Genomic DNA, 17,386 nt, shown 5'->3' on the forward strand with positions numbered 1-17,386 from the left:
CTCTACACTGCAATATTCTGGAGAATGGGTCTTCTTTTTATTACCTCTTTAAAAGAGTTGTGTTCCAAAAGCAGGTTCAAGATGACTACTCAGAACTTGGTTTGGGTGCAAGAATGATGCTGCCTTTCTTTCTGCCTCTAGTGCTGCTCACAGAGGAAGCACCTTCCTCCTGTCTATGCAGTGGTGTCTTGTTATAAAGTCTTATAACTCAGTTACAAACTTAAGAGGCAGGTAGCAAAAGTAAATAAAATTTGAAATTCAGTTATTCAGGTGTACTAGCTGCATGTAGCTAGTAACTAAATGTATAGCACAAACAATACATTTCCATCATTCCAGAGAGTTCTACTGCACAGTGCTGCTTAGACTATTTATTTTACACTAAAATGGCAAAGATATAGATCTTGTTTTCAGCACCAGACTTCTGTCTGTCTTTGCGGTGAGGTAAACTTCCTAATGCAACCTTCTGTTCCTTTGCTGTAGTCTTTAGAAGAAGTGTGTGACCTATTGCATGCAGCCCCATTTCAGAACATCTTGCCAAGAGTCCATGTGAAAGGTGAGTTTCTGTGCCTCTGACCAGGGAGTCCAGATTGCCTATGCAGTGTTGAGTGGTGACACGTGGTCTTTGTGACCAGAGAACTCAGTGCTAGTTTTGTTTGAGTTTGGTCCCTGTTCAGTCATAACTGAAGGTAACTGGAAATGTAACATAGTTAAGTTAATATTGAATAATTGAAATATTTAAGACTAAAACGGTATATCTTGGATGTGCTTCAGAATAGCAGGGGACGTTGAATATCTATGAAACAAGAGTGGCATGAGTTGATCCTCATTATAACAAATGGGTACAGAGAGTTTTTGTACTATTCTTTGATTTTGATTACATTTATAATTTTTAGTGTTTAAAAAAATGAATGTTGAACAGAAAATCAGTTCTGTCATTTTGAGTTAAAATATCAAATGAACCAGTTTTCTAAAACAATGTTCGGAGAATCTATGTGTATAATTTTAAGAAATCTTCATGTGTTTCTTTGACAAAATTAAACTTCAGCAATCATTTTCCATGCAAAGGAACAGAAAGTTAAAAAAAAATTAAAATATTTTTTTCTACTGCAGAGGGAGAGAGACTTGATGCCAAAATGAAAAGACTAGAATCAAAGTACGCCCCACTGCATCTTGTCCCTCTGATTGAAAGACTGGGGACCCCTCAGGTAATGCATACTGTGACAGCTGTCACTGTGGCAGGTTTGGTATCCACATCAAACCACTGGCACGGCTGGGACTTCAGAACACAGGTTCTGGATGACCCACCCTGGAAGGTGTAATGAGGTTGGATGGGCCCTCTCAGGCCTCAGTGTTTCCAGTGGGGTTTGTAACTGGACCTTGTCCCAGGATGATTGGGAAGTTTAAGTGAGCTAACATGTGCAAAGGGCTTAGGACATCACCTAGCATGTAAGATGTACACAGTAAATGTTACTTTTTTGTGTGGTCTGTCCTTTCATGAAGAAGGCTTTTTTCATAGGTTTTTAATAACAGAAAGTGGGAGTCTCCTATAGGAGGCAAGGTGTCAGGGTAGAGTTCCATGATTTTATATCAGCTTAAGCTAGAGCTGGGTTTCATAGTTGTGGCACTGTCCCCAGTTTGGATCAGATAATTTTTTGTTGTGGGGGCTGTCTTATGAATTGTAGGATGTTGAACAGTATCCCTGGCACAACAGCCTCATGGAAATATAGCATAGAAGTAGCAGTGTGAAAAACACCTGAGGCAAACGAAAAGGAGAGTAGTTTACTCATCTCAGAGCGCATCTTGGAGGGATTGAGATCCTTGGAAGATTTCTCCAGGAACAAAGGAGCTGGCAGGCACCATTTCCATCCTCTGCCCCCAGCATAAACTCATGGCCACCTTCAGTATAGCCAGCACCATGTTGACACTTACTGCCTAACTTGCTAACATTGCTACCCCACTCCCCGCTGTGCTGCAGCAGATCCACGCCCTCTAGACAGGCTCACTTCAGTCCCAGTATAGCAGGAACCCCCTACAGAGGACTGGTGCTGCACAAACTTTGCTAATACCACCAAATACCAGGCTCCCCTGCCCCTCGCCATTACAGCTCCTCCCCTCCAATATGCTCTTGGCCAGAGCCCATCCAGGGTAGTGCCACAGGCCTGGCAGTGTGCAAGTACCTTGACAAGGGTCAGTGCCAGTCCAGAATGACTCTTACCCTGGACAGAGGGAAAGATAACCACACACACAAGTCAAACGGTGGGCCCAGCAGTTGGCTGGGGGCAGACAACCAGTCTGGCTGCAGGCCCTGCCCACCAACGAAAGCTCAGGGGACAGTACAGGGAAAGCAGCTGTAGTTTGGTGCTACTGCATCTCTGGCAAACACCTAGTCTGACTCAACACAAGCCCTAGGCAGCATGAGACTGGCCCATTAACACCACAGGGACCAAGCAAGTACCCACAATAGGCAAAGAGCCACTGCAGACAACTGAAGGAAAAGCTCAGCCACAACAACAGGACATGCATAACATATATAGGAGACACACCTTAAGTGGCACTACAGGACCTCTTCATAAAAGCTACTTCTTTCAAGAACAGGAGACATAGCTGATTTTCCTAACACCTAGAAAGAGACACAGAGAGTTCATTCCTGGGATGCAAGGGTGGTTCACTCACCACTGATCAATCAGTGTGATACATCAGTAAGAGAAAGGATAACAACCATATGATCATCTCAATAGACTTAGAAAAAGGATTTAGCAAAGTACAATATCCATTCCTGATAAAAACCTTCAACAAAGTAGGTTTAGAGAGAACATACCTCAACATAATGCAGACTTTATATAAAAAACCCACAGTGAACATCATACTCAATGGTGAAAAACAGAACTTTTCCCCTAAGATCAGGAACAAGACAAGATGTCCACTCTCACCAGTTTTATTCAACTTAGTACTGGAAGGCCTAGCCATAGCACTCAGGCAACAAAAAGAAATAAAAAGCATCCAAATTGGTAAGGAAGAAGTAAAACTTTGATTATTTGCAGATAACATGATACTATATATAGAAAACCCTAAAGACTCCATCATAAAACTACTAGAACTAATAAATGAATTCAGTATATTCCCAGGATACAAAATCAATGTACAGAAATCCATTGTACTAATCTGTACACTAATGAAGCAGCAGAAAGAAATATTTAGACAATCCCATTTATAATTGCACCAAAAATAATAAGATATTTAAGAGTAAACTTAACCAAGGAGGTAAAAGACCTGTACTCTGAAAATGATAAAATATTGCTGAAAGAAAGTGAAGATGATAGAAACAAATGGATAGATATTTCATGTTCATGGATTGGGAGAATAAATATTATTAAATATCCATGTTAGCCAAAGCAACCTACAGATATAATGCAATCCCTATCAAAATACCAACAGCATTTTCACAGAACTAGAACAAAGAATGGTAAAATTTGTGTGGAACCACAAAGAAATCCCAAGTAGCCACAGCAATCTTGAGAGAAAAAAAACAAAACAAACAAAAAAGCTGAAAGTATCATAATTCCATAATTCCAGATTTAAAGTTATATTCCAGAGCTGTAGTAATCAAACAGTATGGCACTGGCACAAAAATAGAGATCAATGGAATAGGATAGAAAGTCCAGAAACAATGCTTCCATTATATAGTCAATTCATCTTTGACAAAGGGGGAAAAAATACGAAATGGGAAAAAGATAGTCTTTTCAACAAATGGTGTTGGGAAAACTACATGCAAAAGAATGAAACTAGATCACTTTCTTATTCCATATACAAAAATAAATTCAAAATTATTTAAAGACCTAAATGTGAGTGAGACCTCAAACCATGAAAATCCTAGAGGAGAACAAAGGCAGTAATTTTTCTGACATTGGCCATAACAGCATCTTTCTAGATATGTGTCTTGAGGCAAGGAAAACAAAACTATAAAAATAAACTATTGGGATTTCATCAGAGTAAAAAGTTTTTGCATAACAAAGGATACAACCAACAAAACTAAAAGGCAAACTGCTGAATGGTAGGGGATATTTGCCAGTGACATCCGATAATGGGTTAGTATCCAATATATATAAAGAACTTTATATATATATCCAATATATATAAAGAAATATACAACTGACACTAAAAAACCAAATCCAATTAAAAATGAGCAGAAGACTTAAACAGATATTTCTCCAAAGAAGACATCCAGATGGCCAATAGACACATGAGGAGATAACATCACTCATTCATCATCAGGAAATGCAAATCAAAACTACAATGAGATATCATCTCACACCTCTCATAATAGCTGAAAGCCTAAACACAAGAAACAATAAGTGTTGGCGAGGATGTTGAGAAAAAGGAACTTTCTTGCACTGTTGGTGGCAATGCAAACTGGTGGGTCCACTTTGGAAAACAGTATGGAGGTTCCTCATTAAATTAAATAAATAGATAGATAGATAGATAGATAGAACTATATCTAGGATCCAGTAATCGCACTACTGGGTATTTACCCAAGGAATACAAAAACACTAATTTGAAAAGTTAAACGCACCCATTTTTATTGCGATATTACTTAAAAAAAGCAAGTTATGGAAACAGCCCACATGTCCATTGATAAATGAATGGATAAAGAAGATATGGGGTGTGTATGTGTGCATGTATACATATATACATATACATGTATATGTATGTGTGTATATATATATATATATACACATATATATAAACACAGTGGAATGTCATTCAACCATCAAGAAATGAAATCTTGCCATTTGCAACAATATGGATGGAGCTAGAGTATAATGTAAGTGAAATAAGCTAGTCAGAGAAAGGCAAATACAATGTGATTTCACTCATATGTGGAATTTACAAAACCCAACTGCAGAGAACAAACTGATGGTTGTTAGAGGGAAGGTGGGTGAAATAGGTGAAGGGGATTAAGAATAAAACACTTTTCTGAGGACACCTGGATGGCTCAGTCAGTTGAGCACCTTACTTAGGCTGAGCCTTGTGAGTCTGAACCCCTCATTAGGCTCTGTGCTGACAGCTGGGAGCCTGGAGCCTGTTTCGGATTCTGTGTCTCCTTGTCTGTCTCTGCCCCTCCCCTGCTCCCCATTCGTGCTCTCTCTCTGTCTCTCCCGCTTTCTCTCTCAAAAATAAATAAATACACTTAAAAAAAATAAGTTTCTTGATGAGCACTGAGTGGAATAGTTGAATCACTATATTGTATACCTGAAACTAATATGACACTGTCTGTTAACTACATTGGAATAAAATTTAAGAAAAAACTTTTTAGAACACAGTATCCCTGACCTCTGCTGACTAGATGCCATTCACCTCACCCCAAGCTGTGACAATCAAAAATGTCTCCACACATTGCCACATGTCTTCTGAAGGCAAAATCACTCCCAGTTAAGAACGGCTATAGTAGACAGTTCTCCTAGACTGAAGTATATTTAATCTAGTAAGACATATATGTAACAGCTGACATATTTATGTTGCTGATGCTTATTTCTAGAAGTCCTCTTCTGCAAATTAGGATAGTTTTCAAGTAAGTCAGAAATAAATCTGGGTAGTTTGGTTTCAGCAGTGAGCCTGCCATGGCTCATAACATTCCATCCTTTCTGCAGCAAATTGCAATAGCGAGAGAGGGGGACTTGCTGACAAAGGAACGTCTCTGCTGTGGCCTATCTATGTTTGAAGTCATCCTGACTCGGATCCGGACCTTTCTGGACGACCCTATCTGGCGTGGGCCTTTGCCCAGCAATGGAGTCATGCATGTGGATGAGTGTGTTGAGTTTCACAGACTTTGGAGTGCCATGCAGTTTGTCTACTGCATTCCTGTGGGAACACACGAGTTTACAGTCGAGTAAGTGTACTCAGTGGATGGGGAAAGTGGGAACAAGCTGGTGTTAGGCTCACATAGAAGACTACATTCCTCTGGAAGTGGACTAGAAGTTTTTCAAGTTGCTTTAAAGCTATTTAAGTGGAAGTTCTTAATGCTCAGGAGGTGACTCGGGGTGAAGTTTCTAGGTGTTCTCTGAACCCATGGAAACTTAGGTAAGTTAAGTTTTCTTAGCTGTGCATTTTCTAGATGGGGGTGTCCACAGCTTCATAGAATCATTGTTCTTGGAGGGTCTGTGATCTGAAAGAAGGTTAGGAAACAGCGTGCCAAAGGAACTCAAAAGAGACTTTTACCAAAAAGGACACATCATCTGCTGCTTGGCGTTCCCTTCCTGGCCTGTTCCCAGTAGATCCCTTGGTCATTGAATTCTGGACACAGAGTTGTAAAAGACTTTATAATTGTTTGTTGATTGCTTGTTGTCCTTGTTGCTTCTTATTTCTAGGCAGTGCTTTGGTGACGGGCTCCACTGGGCTGGCTGTATGATCATTGTACTTCTTGGGCAACAGCGGCGCTTCGCTGTCCTGGATTTCTGCTACCATCTACTTAAAGTCCAGAAACATGATGGCAAAGATGAGATTATCAAAAATGTGGTATGTGGAAGAGAATCTTCCACTATGTGGAAGTTTCACAAAATATTTACTAAAAGTTATTTTTCTGGGAATGTTTTTCATCCCAATACATAAGGTGACACCAACTGAAGCTTTCTTTTCCAAAATGAATCTAAATATACTTGCTAAGTAAAGCAGTCAGGCAATTCAAATAGTAATTATTCCATTTTCTTTCTCTTTTTAGGGTACTTAGATTTGCTTCATATTATACAGCCTTATAGAATCTGCATTTTTAGATTATTGGCGTATTATTCCAGTTTCTGGCTTCCTTTGTTATAGTCAAAATGTGTGTGGTTTGTTTTGTTTTGTTTTGTTTTGTTTGATTTCTTTGTTATGACTGCTCTTTAGGCCTTTTTCCCTTTGTCATTTTATGGATTCTTTGTAATTCTAGAAAATACTCAGCCATTATCTTTTCAAATATTTTAGTTTTCTTCCATTCTATTTTCTTTTAGGACTGCAGTTACTTACTTGTTAGATATTCTTCTGGTTTCCATATCCCTTATCCTGTTAGTTTTCTAATTAGGTTCCAAATCCACAACAGATTTCCACAGGCTTAGTGGTTTAAAGCAACACCCATTCTCTCACAGTTCTGTAGGTCAGAAGTCTGGGTACAGAATGACTCAACTGACTTTATTTATCATCTCAAGGCCAAAATTAGTGTGTCTGTAGCACTGTGTTCCTTTCTGGAGCCTCTGGGGATGAATCTGCTTCCAGGCTCATTCAGGTGGTTGGCTGGTTGCAGTCTCTTGCATTTAGAGGACCAAGGTCCCCATTTCTTTACTGCCCATTGGCCTACATCCTTCTACTTTCCACATGAACCCCTCCAGCCAAGGCGGGTCAAGTCCCTCCCATGCTTCCAATCTATCAACTTTCCTTTCTGCTATATCTCCTGCCTCTACCTGAAGGAAGTTCTCTGCTCATATGATTAGGTTGGATTCACCTAGAAAATCCAGGGTAGTTTCCCCATTTTAAAGTCTAATCTTAACTACATTTACAGTCTCTTTTGCCATGAAAGGTAACAGTTTCATAGGTTCTGGGGATTCAGGCATGGACGTCTTTGAGGGGCTACTCTACCTTCCGTATCTCCCATTTTCTTGTCTCTCTGGGCTGTTCCCAGAGTACTTTATTCAGTTATCTAATTCATTCAGCTGTGTCTAATCTGCTGTTTTTAGTTTTGAGAAATAGTAGTTTATTTTTAAATTTTTGATTCGGAGGATGCCTGGGTGGTTCAATCGGTTAAGCACCTGACTTGATCTCAGGGTCATGAGTTCAAGCGCAGCATTGGGCTCCACACTGAGTGTGAATCCTATGTACGTACATATATACATACATACATGTGTGATGCCTACATATATACACACATACATACATACATACATACATACTTACAAGTTTGATTTAGTTCAAATCTTGGTGGTAATTGATCATTTTATCTTCTTCACTGAATTTTTCCCTTTTTTTTTTTACACATTTGATGTATTATATTTTTTAATTCTAGTATGTGAGGCCTCAAAGGTTATCTCAAATTCTGAAATGTTTTGTGTGTTAGGGTTTTTTATTTGCCAGCTCTTGTCCAATTGAACTTAATTTGGATTGCTTTTCTCCCAAGATATTTATTTGCTTCTCATCTCCACAGGCTGTTACCAACTTGGGGCCACATTAGCCTAATTAGAGGGTCCTGGCTTCATGGGGAGTCTTCAGGTGTAGCCCAGCTTGCTTACAGCCCAGGCCATCTCCTCATCTCACTGCTGCTGGTGGCATCTGTCCCTGAGGAGGTCCTGGCTTCTGCTTTACTTCCTGCATAGACAAAACCTGCACTGCTTTTTAAAGTTTCTTCCTGTGTGTGTGTGTGTGTGCATGTGTGTGTCTGTGTGTCTCTGTGTGTGTGTGTGTGTGTGTGTGTGTGTGTGTGTGTGTGTCTTTTATTATTAAACCAGGAGGATCTATCAAAGTATCCTGTCTATAATAACTGGAAATCTAAAACTTGTATTAGATTACTGGTCTTTCCCCACTGACCATATTATCTTCATCTTTACATCACCAATTTTTAGCACACAGCAGGTTCTTAATACCTGTGTGTTGAATGAATAGGTCTAAGTTGTAAAAGTAAATCTACCATCAGTAGTATGAAACCAATAGAGAAATGTATTTAAATGCAAAATACATTCATTGTCCAATAGGTACATTACAGAGATGTGTGCTAGTAGTTTGCTATAATTTTTGAGAAAATGTGAAAATTCTGACATTTTGAAACATGAAGAATAAATGTACATGTTTTAATAATAAAACATCCTAATTTTAACTGTTGCAGCCATTGAAGAAAATGGTGGAGAGAATTCGCAAGTTCCAGATCCTAAATGATGAGATAATTACTATCTTGGACAAGTACTTGAAGTCTGGTGATGGAGAAAGCACACCTGTGGAGCATGTTCGCTGTTTTCAGCCACCTATCCACCAGTCCCTGGCCAGCAGCTGAGGACATGTACATCATGTTTTTGAAGAGTCCCAATACTGACTGCATTTAATAACTATAAGGGCATGTTTTTCTTTCCATAAACTATTTAGTAAGATTTTTAGTGACTATTTTTCAGTATCTCTGTGCCTGTTAAAGGGGGTACTTTTCAATTTAAAAGCTTAATTTTATAAAATTATTTTTCTAGACTAAAATTGTATATGCCTTTGGTAATTAGAAAGTCTGAGAATATTAGCTGCTAATTGTTGCCATCATGTTCTTACAGAATTATTTTGCATTTTTCTATGGAATGTTCCAACAACTAGCTATGTCAAAATGCTGCTGAGTTCATCCATATATTCCTTAGCAAAGGATCAGTCATGTTTGGGGAAAGATTTATGGACTTAAGAAACTTAATACCAGCTCATTGTAATAAAATCCACTACCAATTAGAATTAAACTTAATGCTTATTTAGCTTTTGTTTAGGGATTTTTCTGATGGTCTTTTATGAATAACCTTTTCTAAGTCATTGTTCCTTTTTTTGTGTCAGTGTTTCAGAAAATAGTGAACTTGATTCCTCTGCTTCTACTAAATCCAGTTGTGACAGTCTAATTTGTAAGGTATGATTTAAAGGTTACAGAAATCAAACTAATAAAACTTAATTGTGTTCATTCATTTAGTGTTGTTGATAAGGTTTTGGAGTGATGGGGGTCTGGAGCCAATGGCCAAGAAAGAATTCTTGAGACATCTTTGGTGCAAAAAAGTGATTCTGTTGGGGTGCCTGGTGGGTCCATTGGTTAAGCGTCCAACTCTTGGTTTGGGGTCAGGTTATGATCTTGCTGGTTTCATGAGTTATGATGAGTTTCATGAGTTTCATGAGTTATGATCTTGCTGGTTTCATCAGGCTCCACGCTAGCAGCCCAGAGCCTGCGTGAGATTTTCTCTCTCCTTTTTCTCTCTGCCCCTCCCCTACTCACCTTGTCTCTGTCTCTCTCAAAATAAATAAATAAACTTAAAAAAAATTTTTTTTTAAACATGATTTTATTAAAGCATGAGGACAGGACCCATGGGCAGAAAGAGCTGCCCCGGGACAGTGAGGAGAGACTGATTATATACCTGGGAGTTGGGGGAGGTAAAGGCAAGGGGAAGTTTCCAAAGAGATTTTCATATGCTAAAAAAGAATCACAGGATACTGGAGGCCTAGCTATTGTCAGGCTAAGGATATTTTTCCCTCTAGCAAAGCGTTAACACTAAGACAGTAGGGGGTTCCTAGAGAAATGTTGTACTCTGTATTTACCTCAAGTATTTGTCAATGGGCTGCAGGTTCTAAGGAAATTTAATTTTACCTGCCATTTCCTTCCTGCCTTTGTTCCCCATATCACTACGGAGGAGAGGGTGATGTTGGGGCTCCAGGTAACTTGAGTCTACAGGTTTCTGGAGATAAGGCTATTGATAAGATTGCCTTTTTCTTATAATTTACTAAGATATTTGTAAACTCATGGAGACTCATGTCCTGTATGACTGTGATCTCTATCAGTTAACCATTTGTTTTCTTTACTTTCCTTTGATCTTGGGCAGCCAGGAGTGCCTGAGAAATATCACACATATGGTGGGAGGGGGGTGTTTGTGGGGTGTCAGCTGACCTTATGCTCTCTCATTTTGTGACCCTATGCCCTTGTTTGGGCAAGGTACTTTACTTATCCCAGTGCACACACCTGGCTCAGTAGGTCTGAGTCTAGGTCACCTGCAACCTAGCAGGAAGGGACAAGACCATGATAGGGAGTAACTGCCGTATGGCTTTGGAAACACACCACTAAAACCAAATCCAGCAGCATCATACATGCTACTAAAAATAAAGTCTGTGAACTATTCCATTCTACTCTTTAACCTTGACTTATTATGAAATGAAACTATTCTTTACAAAAAGTTGCCTAAAAATGTTGCTTTTGATAATGTGAACTAATGGCAGATTGAGGTAGTATCTGTGCTCACTCTATACTGAAAGTATAGAATATGTTGAGGAATTACGATTAATGGCTAAATTTAAGTAATTCATTTAATAAGTTCTGTAAGATTCTATTATAAACTAAATCATATGTAGTAAACATTTATGTACAAGACAATTTCAAGTGTTATAAGATGTTGAAATAAGAATTCATTAAACTATGCATTCTCAGTGAATGCAGTATCACACCCAACGGAAGTGAAAATTGATTCTTACTCTATTATGTACAAAGTACAGATACACAGTACATAAACATATAGAATATGTGAGAAGTAAGGGAAATAATTCATTTTCAGAAATACCAAATAAAAGCTGTGCTGTCTTGTTAGGTTTACAACTTATTGGAAAAATGTATGAATACCTCCCCACCACCACCACAATGGAGTCCCAAACCTTTAGACACTTCACTTCCTGTTTTTTTTTTCCCCCTTTCCATTTTGTGAGCTTATTTTCACAGGTTGCATGTGCCAAAGAACAAAGGGAAGAGAGACTAAAAGTCTCTGTGACACCTCAGGGAATGTACATTTGTTCCAATCAGACTACTTCTTGCCTTAAGGGTGTAGGGGATGTCTAGGTAAGGCTATAACCTCTGTAGTACTCAGCCAATGAGGAGCCATAGAAGGGACTTGCATGTTAGGAGATAAATTGCTATAACTGCCCTGAGTGTGCCTTCCGGTCAGACACTAACTTTCTCAAGAATGTTGATTAAATCCTCACTTCACTGTGCTCCAAGTCTCCGCATCCCTCCTTTGATTGGGTTGGTGGGCCTATTTCTCACAAGTTAGGGGCTTGTCCAGTATTCACCTCAACCTGCGGGGTTCAAGTTCTGAGAAAGGGGAGACACGTCCCACCCTGGTTTGGATGGCCTTTCCATGGGAGGACCCCTGGCCTCTGCAGGATCCATGGAGCTCGAGACTTTTTACCTTTGGAGACAGAAGAAGTGATGCTGGGGGAAGGGTAAAAGACAGGTACCACAGCGACCTGGTAATTCCGTGCATGGTCCAAGATAGGAAAATTAGACTAAGTACTGCTTGGGGGTCAGGAAATCTTTGGAGGCTATTTGTGACTGAGATCTATCCTACATACGAAGTGAATGTAGAGTCTCCATCTGCAGTTTCGTTCTCCCAAGAGGGGAATGGAGGGAAACGGCTGGAGACAGACAAAGCGAGTCCTGGAGAGTGTAAGAAACCTCCATTGAGAGTGGTTGAGCACCCCAGGGAAACTCAGAAGCAAGAACTAACCTGGTTGAGGATGGGGAACAAAAATTCTAGGCCTAGGGATAAGGGAAGAGACACCCAGAAAGAGGTGGGGTCTCGTCAGATTCCTCCACATAGTCCCCAGAGTACTGGGAGGATGCTCCTTGTACAAGGAACAAGGACAAACCTAAAATAATCAAACTCTACTGCATTGCTTGGACTAAAGACCCAATTCAATGACTATCTGTTTTTTGGCCCATTTGGCTCAGAAGACTGGGTATATGGCTGTGGTACTTCATGTGAATGACCAAAGTTCCAGTACAAGGGAGGAAAGGGACTAACTATGCTCTCTGCTGGTTATCAAGAGCTCTCCCTATGTTTTCAAGAGTAAAATGAGAGAGATCTCAGGTTTCTATTTCAAAACCATGACTGTAAGGACTGAGACTGAGGAAACATGGGATCTTCTTCAGTCCCCAAGGACTCTCCCTTGGGATGCCTTTTATCCCCCCTGGAATCAATTCAGATTGCAAGATCTAAGAAAAAAAAAAAAAAAGGATCTTTTATATTACTGCCTGGCCTCGATACTCATTAGGAGATGAGGAAAAATGGCCCATTAATGGGACATTAAATTTTAATATAATCCATCAGATCTCCTCTGCAAGAAATAGGACAAATGGACAAACAGGACAAATGGAGGTACCCTGTGTCCAGGCTTTCATGACCCTAAATAAGGATCCAGAATTGAGGGCCTCTTGCAGAATGTGTTTACCCAAATGTGTTTGGCTAGTAAACTCCCTCCTGATATATTGGATGATTGTCTAAATAGGCCTCCTCCAAATAAACCCAGGTTGCCAGAGGAAACAGGCCATTCCTAATGAAGGGGACTCTGACACTCTCACTGTTCCTCCTTCCTAATAGACTCTAGCTGTATGTGGGGGTTTCTTCCTCATTCATTTCCTGGGTTAATGACTATGATAATTAGAGCTAATTGGTTAGTCTACCTCAGGGGAGAGACTTTAAGGAATATTCCCAAGCAGCTGCTGAAACTCCTTCCTTTTGTTTCAGGGAAATTCCCTATCTTCTCCAACCTGATACAGACTCCATATTTCCACTTAGGTGGAAAAAAACATTGGCACCTGCTCCTCTGAGCTGACGAGGTTTAGAACCAGGAATCTTCTTTCTCTGCCTTCTGCTAGCACCTCATCTCTTCTGCCTTCCCCTCCTCCTCCTCCTGTTTCTGCACACCTACGGTGCAGCCTGCATAACTGATTCTATACCCTCCTCTCTGTCTCTGGCACCATTGGCTCCTCCTCCCACCCTTGATGTCAAGGAGTGAAGAGCACTCACTTGGACCTCCCACTTCAGATTCCCCCACTGGTAAAAGCTGACAATTGACTGACTTTTAAGTGGACACAGGTGGAACATAACTCATGTATTGAGTCAGCATTAAATATGAAGCTTGTTTTCTCAGCCAGAGTGTTCAGCCAGCTGAACAAAAGTTTCCCAACGTAGACAATGGGACAGGGTTGATTGGGACATTGATCCCGGGGACAGGGTTAGGATGCAGGATTTAAGAGAGCTAATCAAAAGGATCAGGAATAATCAAAAGGATCAAATCTACTCCAAGATATCAGAATGTTTCCAAGGCTTTTGAGATACAGCAAGAGAGGAGTACTACATGGCAATGAGAAAGAACGAAATATGGCCCTTTGTAGCAACGTGGATGGAACTGGAGAGTGTGATGCTAAGTGAAATAAGCCATACAGAGAAAGACAGATACCATATGTTTTCACTCTTATGTGGATCCTGAGAAACTTCATAGAAACCCATGCAGGAGGGGAAGGAAAAAAAAAAAAAGAAAGAGGTTAGAGTGGGAGAGAGCCAAAGCATAAGAGACTTAAAAACTGAGAACTGAGGGTTGATGGGGGGTGGGAGGGAGGAGAGGGTGGGTGATGGGTACTGAGGAGGGCACCTTTTGGGATGAGCACTGGGTGTTGTATGGAAACCAATTTGACAATAAATTTCATATATTGAAAAAAAAAAGATACAGCAAGAGAAAGAGGAAACCCCAACTGCTTTCTTACAGAGGCTTAGGGATCAAATGAGGAAGTATTCAGGCCTATATCTGGAGGACCTAGTGGGGCAAGGTCTCTTGAAGGTTAATTTTGTAACTAGAAGTTGGCCTCATATTGCCAGAAGGTTAAAAAAGATGGATACATGGAATGAAGAGCAGATAGAATTGCTCAGGGAGATTCAAAAGATTTGTAAAGAGGGATGAGGAGAGAAAAAAATAGAAGGCAAAGATTATGGTAACTACTGTGGAGAAAATGAAAGGAAAGGGGAAATAGAGAACCCCCTGGAGTGGGGGATGATGAGGAAAACAAGGGCAAGAGAAATGTAGCTTCAATAAATCTTACAGCTTGCAGCCCACTGATAGACATCTGAAACATGCAGAGCATGACCTTCCTTGAGGAACATATGGTTACCTTAATGCCTTAATATATTTGTTTTACTACCTAGGTTTACTGAAGGTCAAATTAGATATTGTTGGATATCTAATGAGATAAAATGCTAAAGCACTGATTACTAAACCTCAGTTTATGCTTTTAACTTCTTATTGCAGAGAAACTAAGGCTATTTGGGTCCGTTTGTAAACATGCTTTGTGCTTAATAGATTCATAAATTTGCCATCTAAAGAATTCTGACGAATGGTTCACAACTGGTAACTACTTAGTTTTCACATGGAGACTAAAGTTTCTAAGAGTTAAAATTCTGCTAACTGTAGTTAAGACTGATGGAAATAAGTAAAGCAACTCTGTAGAGAAGATGTGTAAGAAAGATATAAGAAATGGAAATATATTTTTGTTGAAGGTAAAAAAAAAAAAGGTAATTTTGTTCTGAATGGAAGAAATGGCTTGGGACAATCTGAATACAAAGGAACATTGTAGAAGGTTGATGAAGGGAAATCTTTGGAAAGGAATTTTATGTGTGATTAGGATAGACTAAGGTTAAAATGAGTGGATTTTTATTTTTATTTTTTTTAATCTTTATTTTTGAGAGAGAGAGTGAGCAGGGAAGGAGCAGAGAGGGAGACACAGAATCCAAAGCAGGCTCCAGGCTCCAAGCTGTCAGCACAGAGCCCGATGCGAGGCTTGAACTCACGAACCGTGAGATCATAACCTGAGCTGTAGTTGGCCGCCCAACCAACTGAACCACCCAGGTGCCCCATAAATGAATGGATTTTAAAGGTACACTGATATAAGATTAAAATTGCTCATCCTTTCTTCCAAAGGCTGGGAAAATGGTGGTGATACCCTCGCTGCTGGCATTTGTGTTGCTTCTGCAAGGCAGAGGAATGGATGACTATGATATATAGGGATTTTACCGAGATATATGGGAGCCATTTTGCTACACTTAGCAAAGTGTATGCTGACTTGTATAAATCTAGATACTTTAAAGTAGGGGTGACTTGGTGTCTTGGTTGAGCGTCATGATCTTGCAGTTTGTGGGTTCGAGCCCCACATCAGGCTCTGTGCTGACAGTTCAGATCCTGGAGCCTGCATCGGGTTCTGTGTCTCCCTCTCTCTCTGACCCTACCCTACTCACGCTCCCTCTCAAAAATAAACATTTAAGAATTTTTGCGGGGCGGCTGGGTGGCTTAGTCGGTTGAGCATCTGACTTCAGCTCAGGTCATGATGTCACAGTCCATGAATTTGAGCACTGCATCAGGCTGTGTGCTGACAGCTCAGAACCTGGAACCCACTTTGGATTCTGTGTCTCCCTCTCTCTCTGCTCCTCCCCTGCTCATGCTCTCTTTCTCTCTCTCTCAAAAATAAACATAAAAAAAATTTTTTTTATTTTTAAAAATTTATATCCAAATTAGCATATAGTGCAACAATGATTTCAGAGGTAAATTCCTTAGTACCCCTACCCATTTAGCCCATCCCCCCTCCCACACCCCTCCAGTAACCCTCTGTTCTTCATATTTGAGTCTCTTCTGTTTTGTCCCCCTCCCTGTTTTTATATTATTTTTGTTTCCCTTCCTTTATGTTCATCTGTTTTGTCTCTTAAAGTCCTCATATGAGTGAGGTCATATGATTTTTGTCTTTGACCAATTTCACTTAGCATAATACCCTCTAGTTCCATCCATGTAGTTGCAAATGGTAAGATTGTATTCTTTTTGATTGCTGAGTAATGCTCCATTGTATATATATACCACATTTTCATTATCCATTCATCCATTGATGGACATTTGGGCTCTTTCCATACTTTGGCTATTGTTGATAGTGCTGCTGTAAACACGGGGGTGCATGTGTCCCTTCGAAACAGCACACCTGTATCCCAGGGATAAATGCCTAGTAGTGCAATTGCTAGGTCGTAGGTAGTTCTATTTTTAGTTTTTTGAGGAACCTCCATACTGTTTTCCAGTATGGAAAAAAAAAATTTTTTTTAAATGGACACCCATGTGGCTAGAACATATTTATGTGGGCATTGCTGAAAAAGGCAAGGGAATAGACCTTGATGTGGCCCTTTTAGCTCCACTCAGTGGCCATTATCCTTACAAAGAAAAGGTTTTCAAATCCCTGTTGGGCCAAGATGAAATTATTCCATCCTCTACAACCAGGGGAGCCTTGCTTGATTGTAGTCAATACCCCCAAAGTCCCATAGGCAGCAGAGAGGGGTGAGAAATTGGGGAAGACAAGGTCAGCTTTCAGAGGTAGGGTCAAGTCTGGATAAAAGTGACTACTCCCAGCACCTTGAGAGACTAACAGGACTTTTTGGCTGCCAGTCGCATAGCCAACCAAAATGCAGGGTCAGGAGATGAGGCTTCTGGCCCACCATAAGGAATTGAGATAAGGGTTGTCTTTTCCTCTTTTTCTTAGAAATGGACAATTCCCCAACCAAGACCAAAAAAAAATTGAGATGCTTTTGATCTACAAACCCTAAAGAAAAAGGGACTCCTTTTCTTTTGTACCAAGGCGTGGCCCCAATACAAATTGGCCTGGCAGCCACAGGGAAATATCAATAATACTATCCTACAATTGGACTTGTTTTGCAAACATGAGGGGAAATGGGGGGTGGGAGGAATCCCTTATACACATTGTTTTGGGGCCTTAAAAAAATCAAGATACTTGTAAGCAGTGTAAGGTCAATCCTTACTGGTAACCTTTTCCAAAGTCTAGCAATCAGGAGGGGAAACA

The 17,386-nt window shown here is 40.1% G+C and overlaps 1 protein-coding gene across 4 annotated transcripts in view; it reads left to right on the forward strand.

Annotated features, from left to right (window-relative positions):
* The window catches only part of CYFIP1 (cytoplasmic FMR1 interacting protein 1), a 133,728-nt gene extending 124,069 nt beyond the window's left edge, over window positions 1-9,659 (forward strand). For 3 of the 4 annotated variants that reach the window (XM_086711317.1, XM_086711316.1, XM_086711315.1), the window contains 5 exons: window positions 481-553; window positions 1,111-1,205; window positions 5,649-5,887; window positions 6,366-6,513; window positions 8,843-9,659. In XM_086711317.1, coding sequence (XP_086567443.1) covers window positions 481-553; window positions 1,111-1,205; window positions 5,649-5,887; window positions 6,366-6,513; window positions 8,843-9,007 — 720 coding nt within the window. In that variant the 3' untranslated portion in view covers window positions 9,008-9,659. Of the gene's footprint in view, window positions 1-480; window positions 554-1,110; window positions 1,206-5,648; window positions 5,888-6,365; window positions 6,514-8,167; window positions 8,307-8,842 lie in introns of all 4 variants that reach the window. The other variant, XR_015252818.1, reaches the window with a different exon arrangement.
* Window positions 9,660-17,386: the final 7,727 nt, after the last annotated feature.

Source organism: Puma concolor, chromosome B3 (genome assembly GCF_028749965.1).
Source record: "Puma concolor isolate L17-30 chromosome B3, mPumCon1.1.hap2, whole genome shotgun sequence".
NCBI classification, from domain to species: Eukaryota; Metazoa; Chordata; class Mammalia; order Carnivora; family Felidae; genus Puma; species Puma concolor.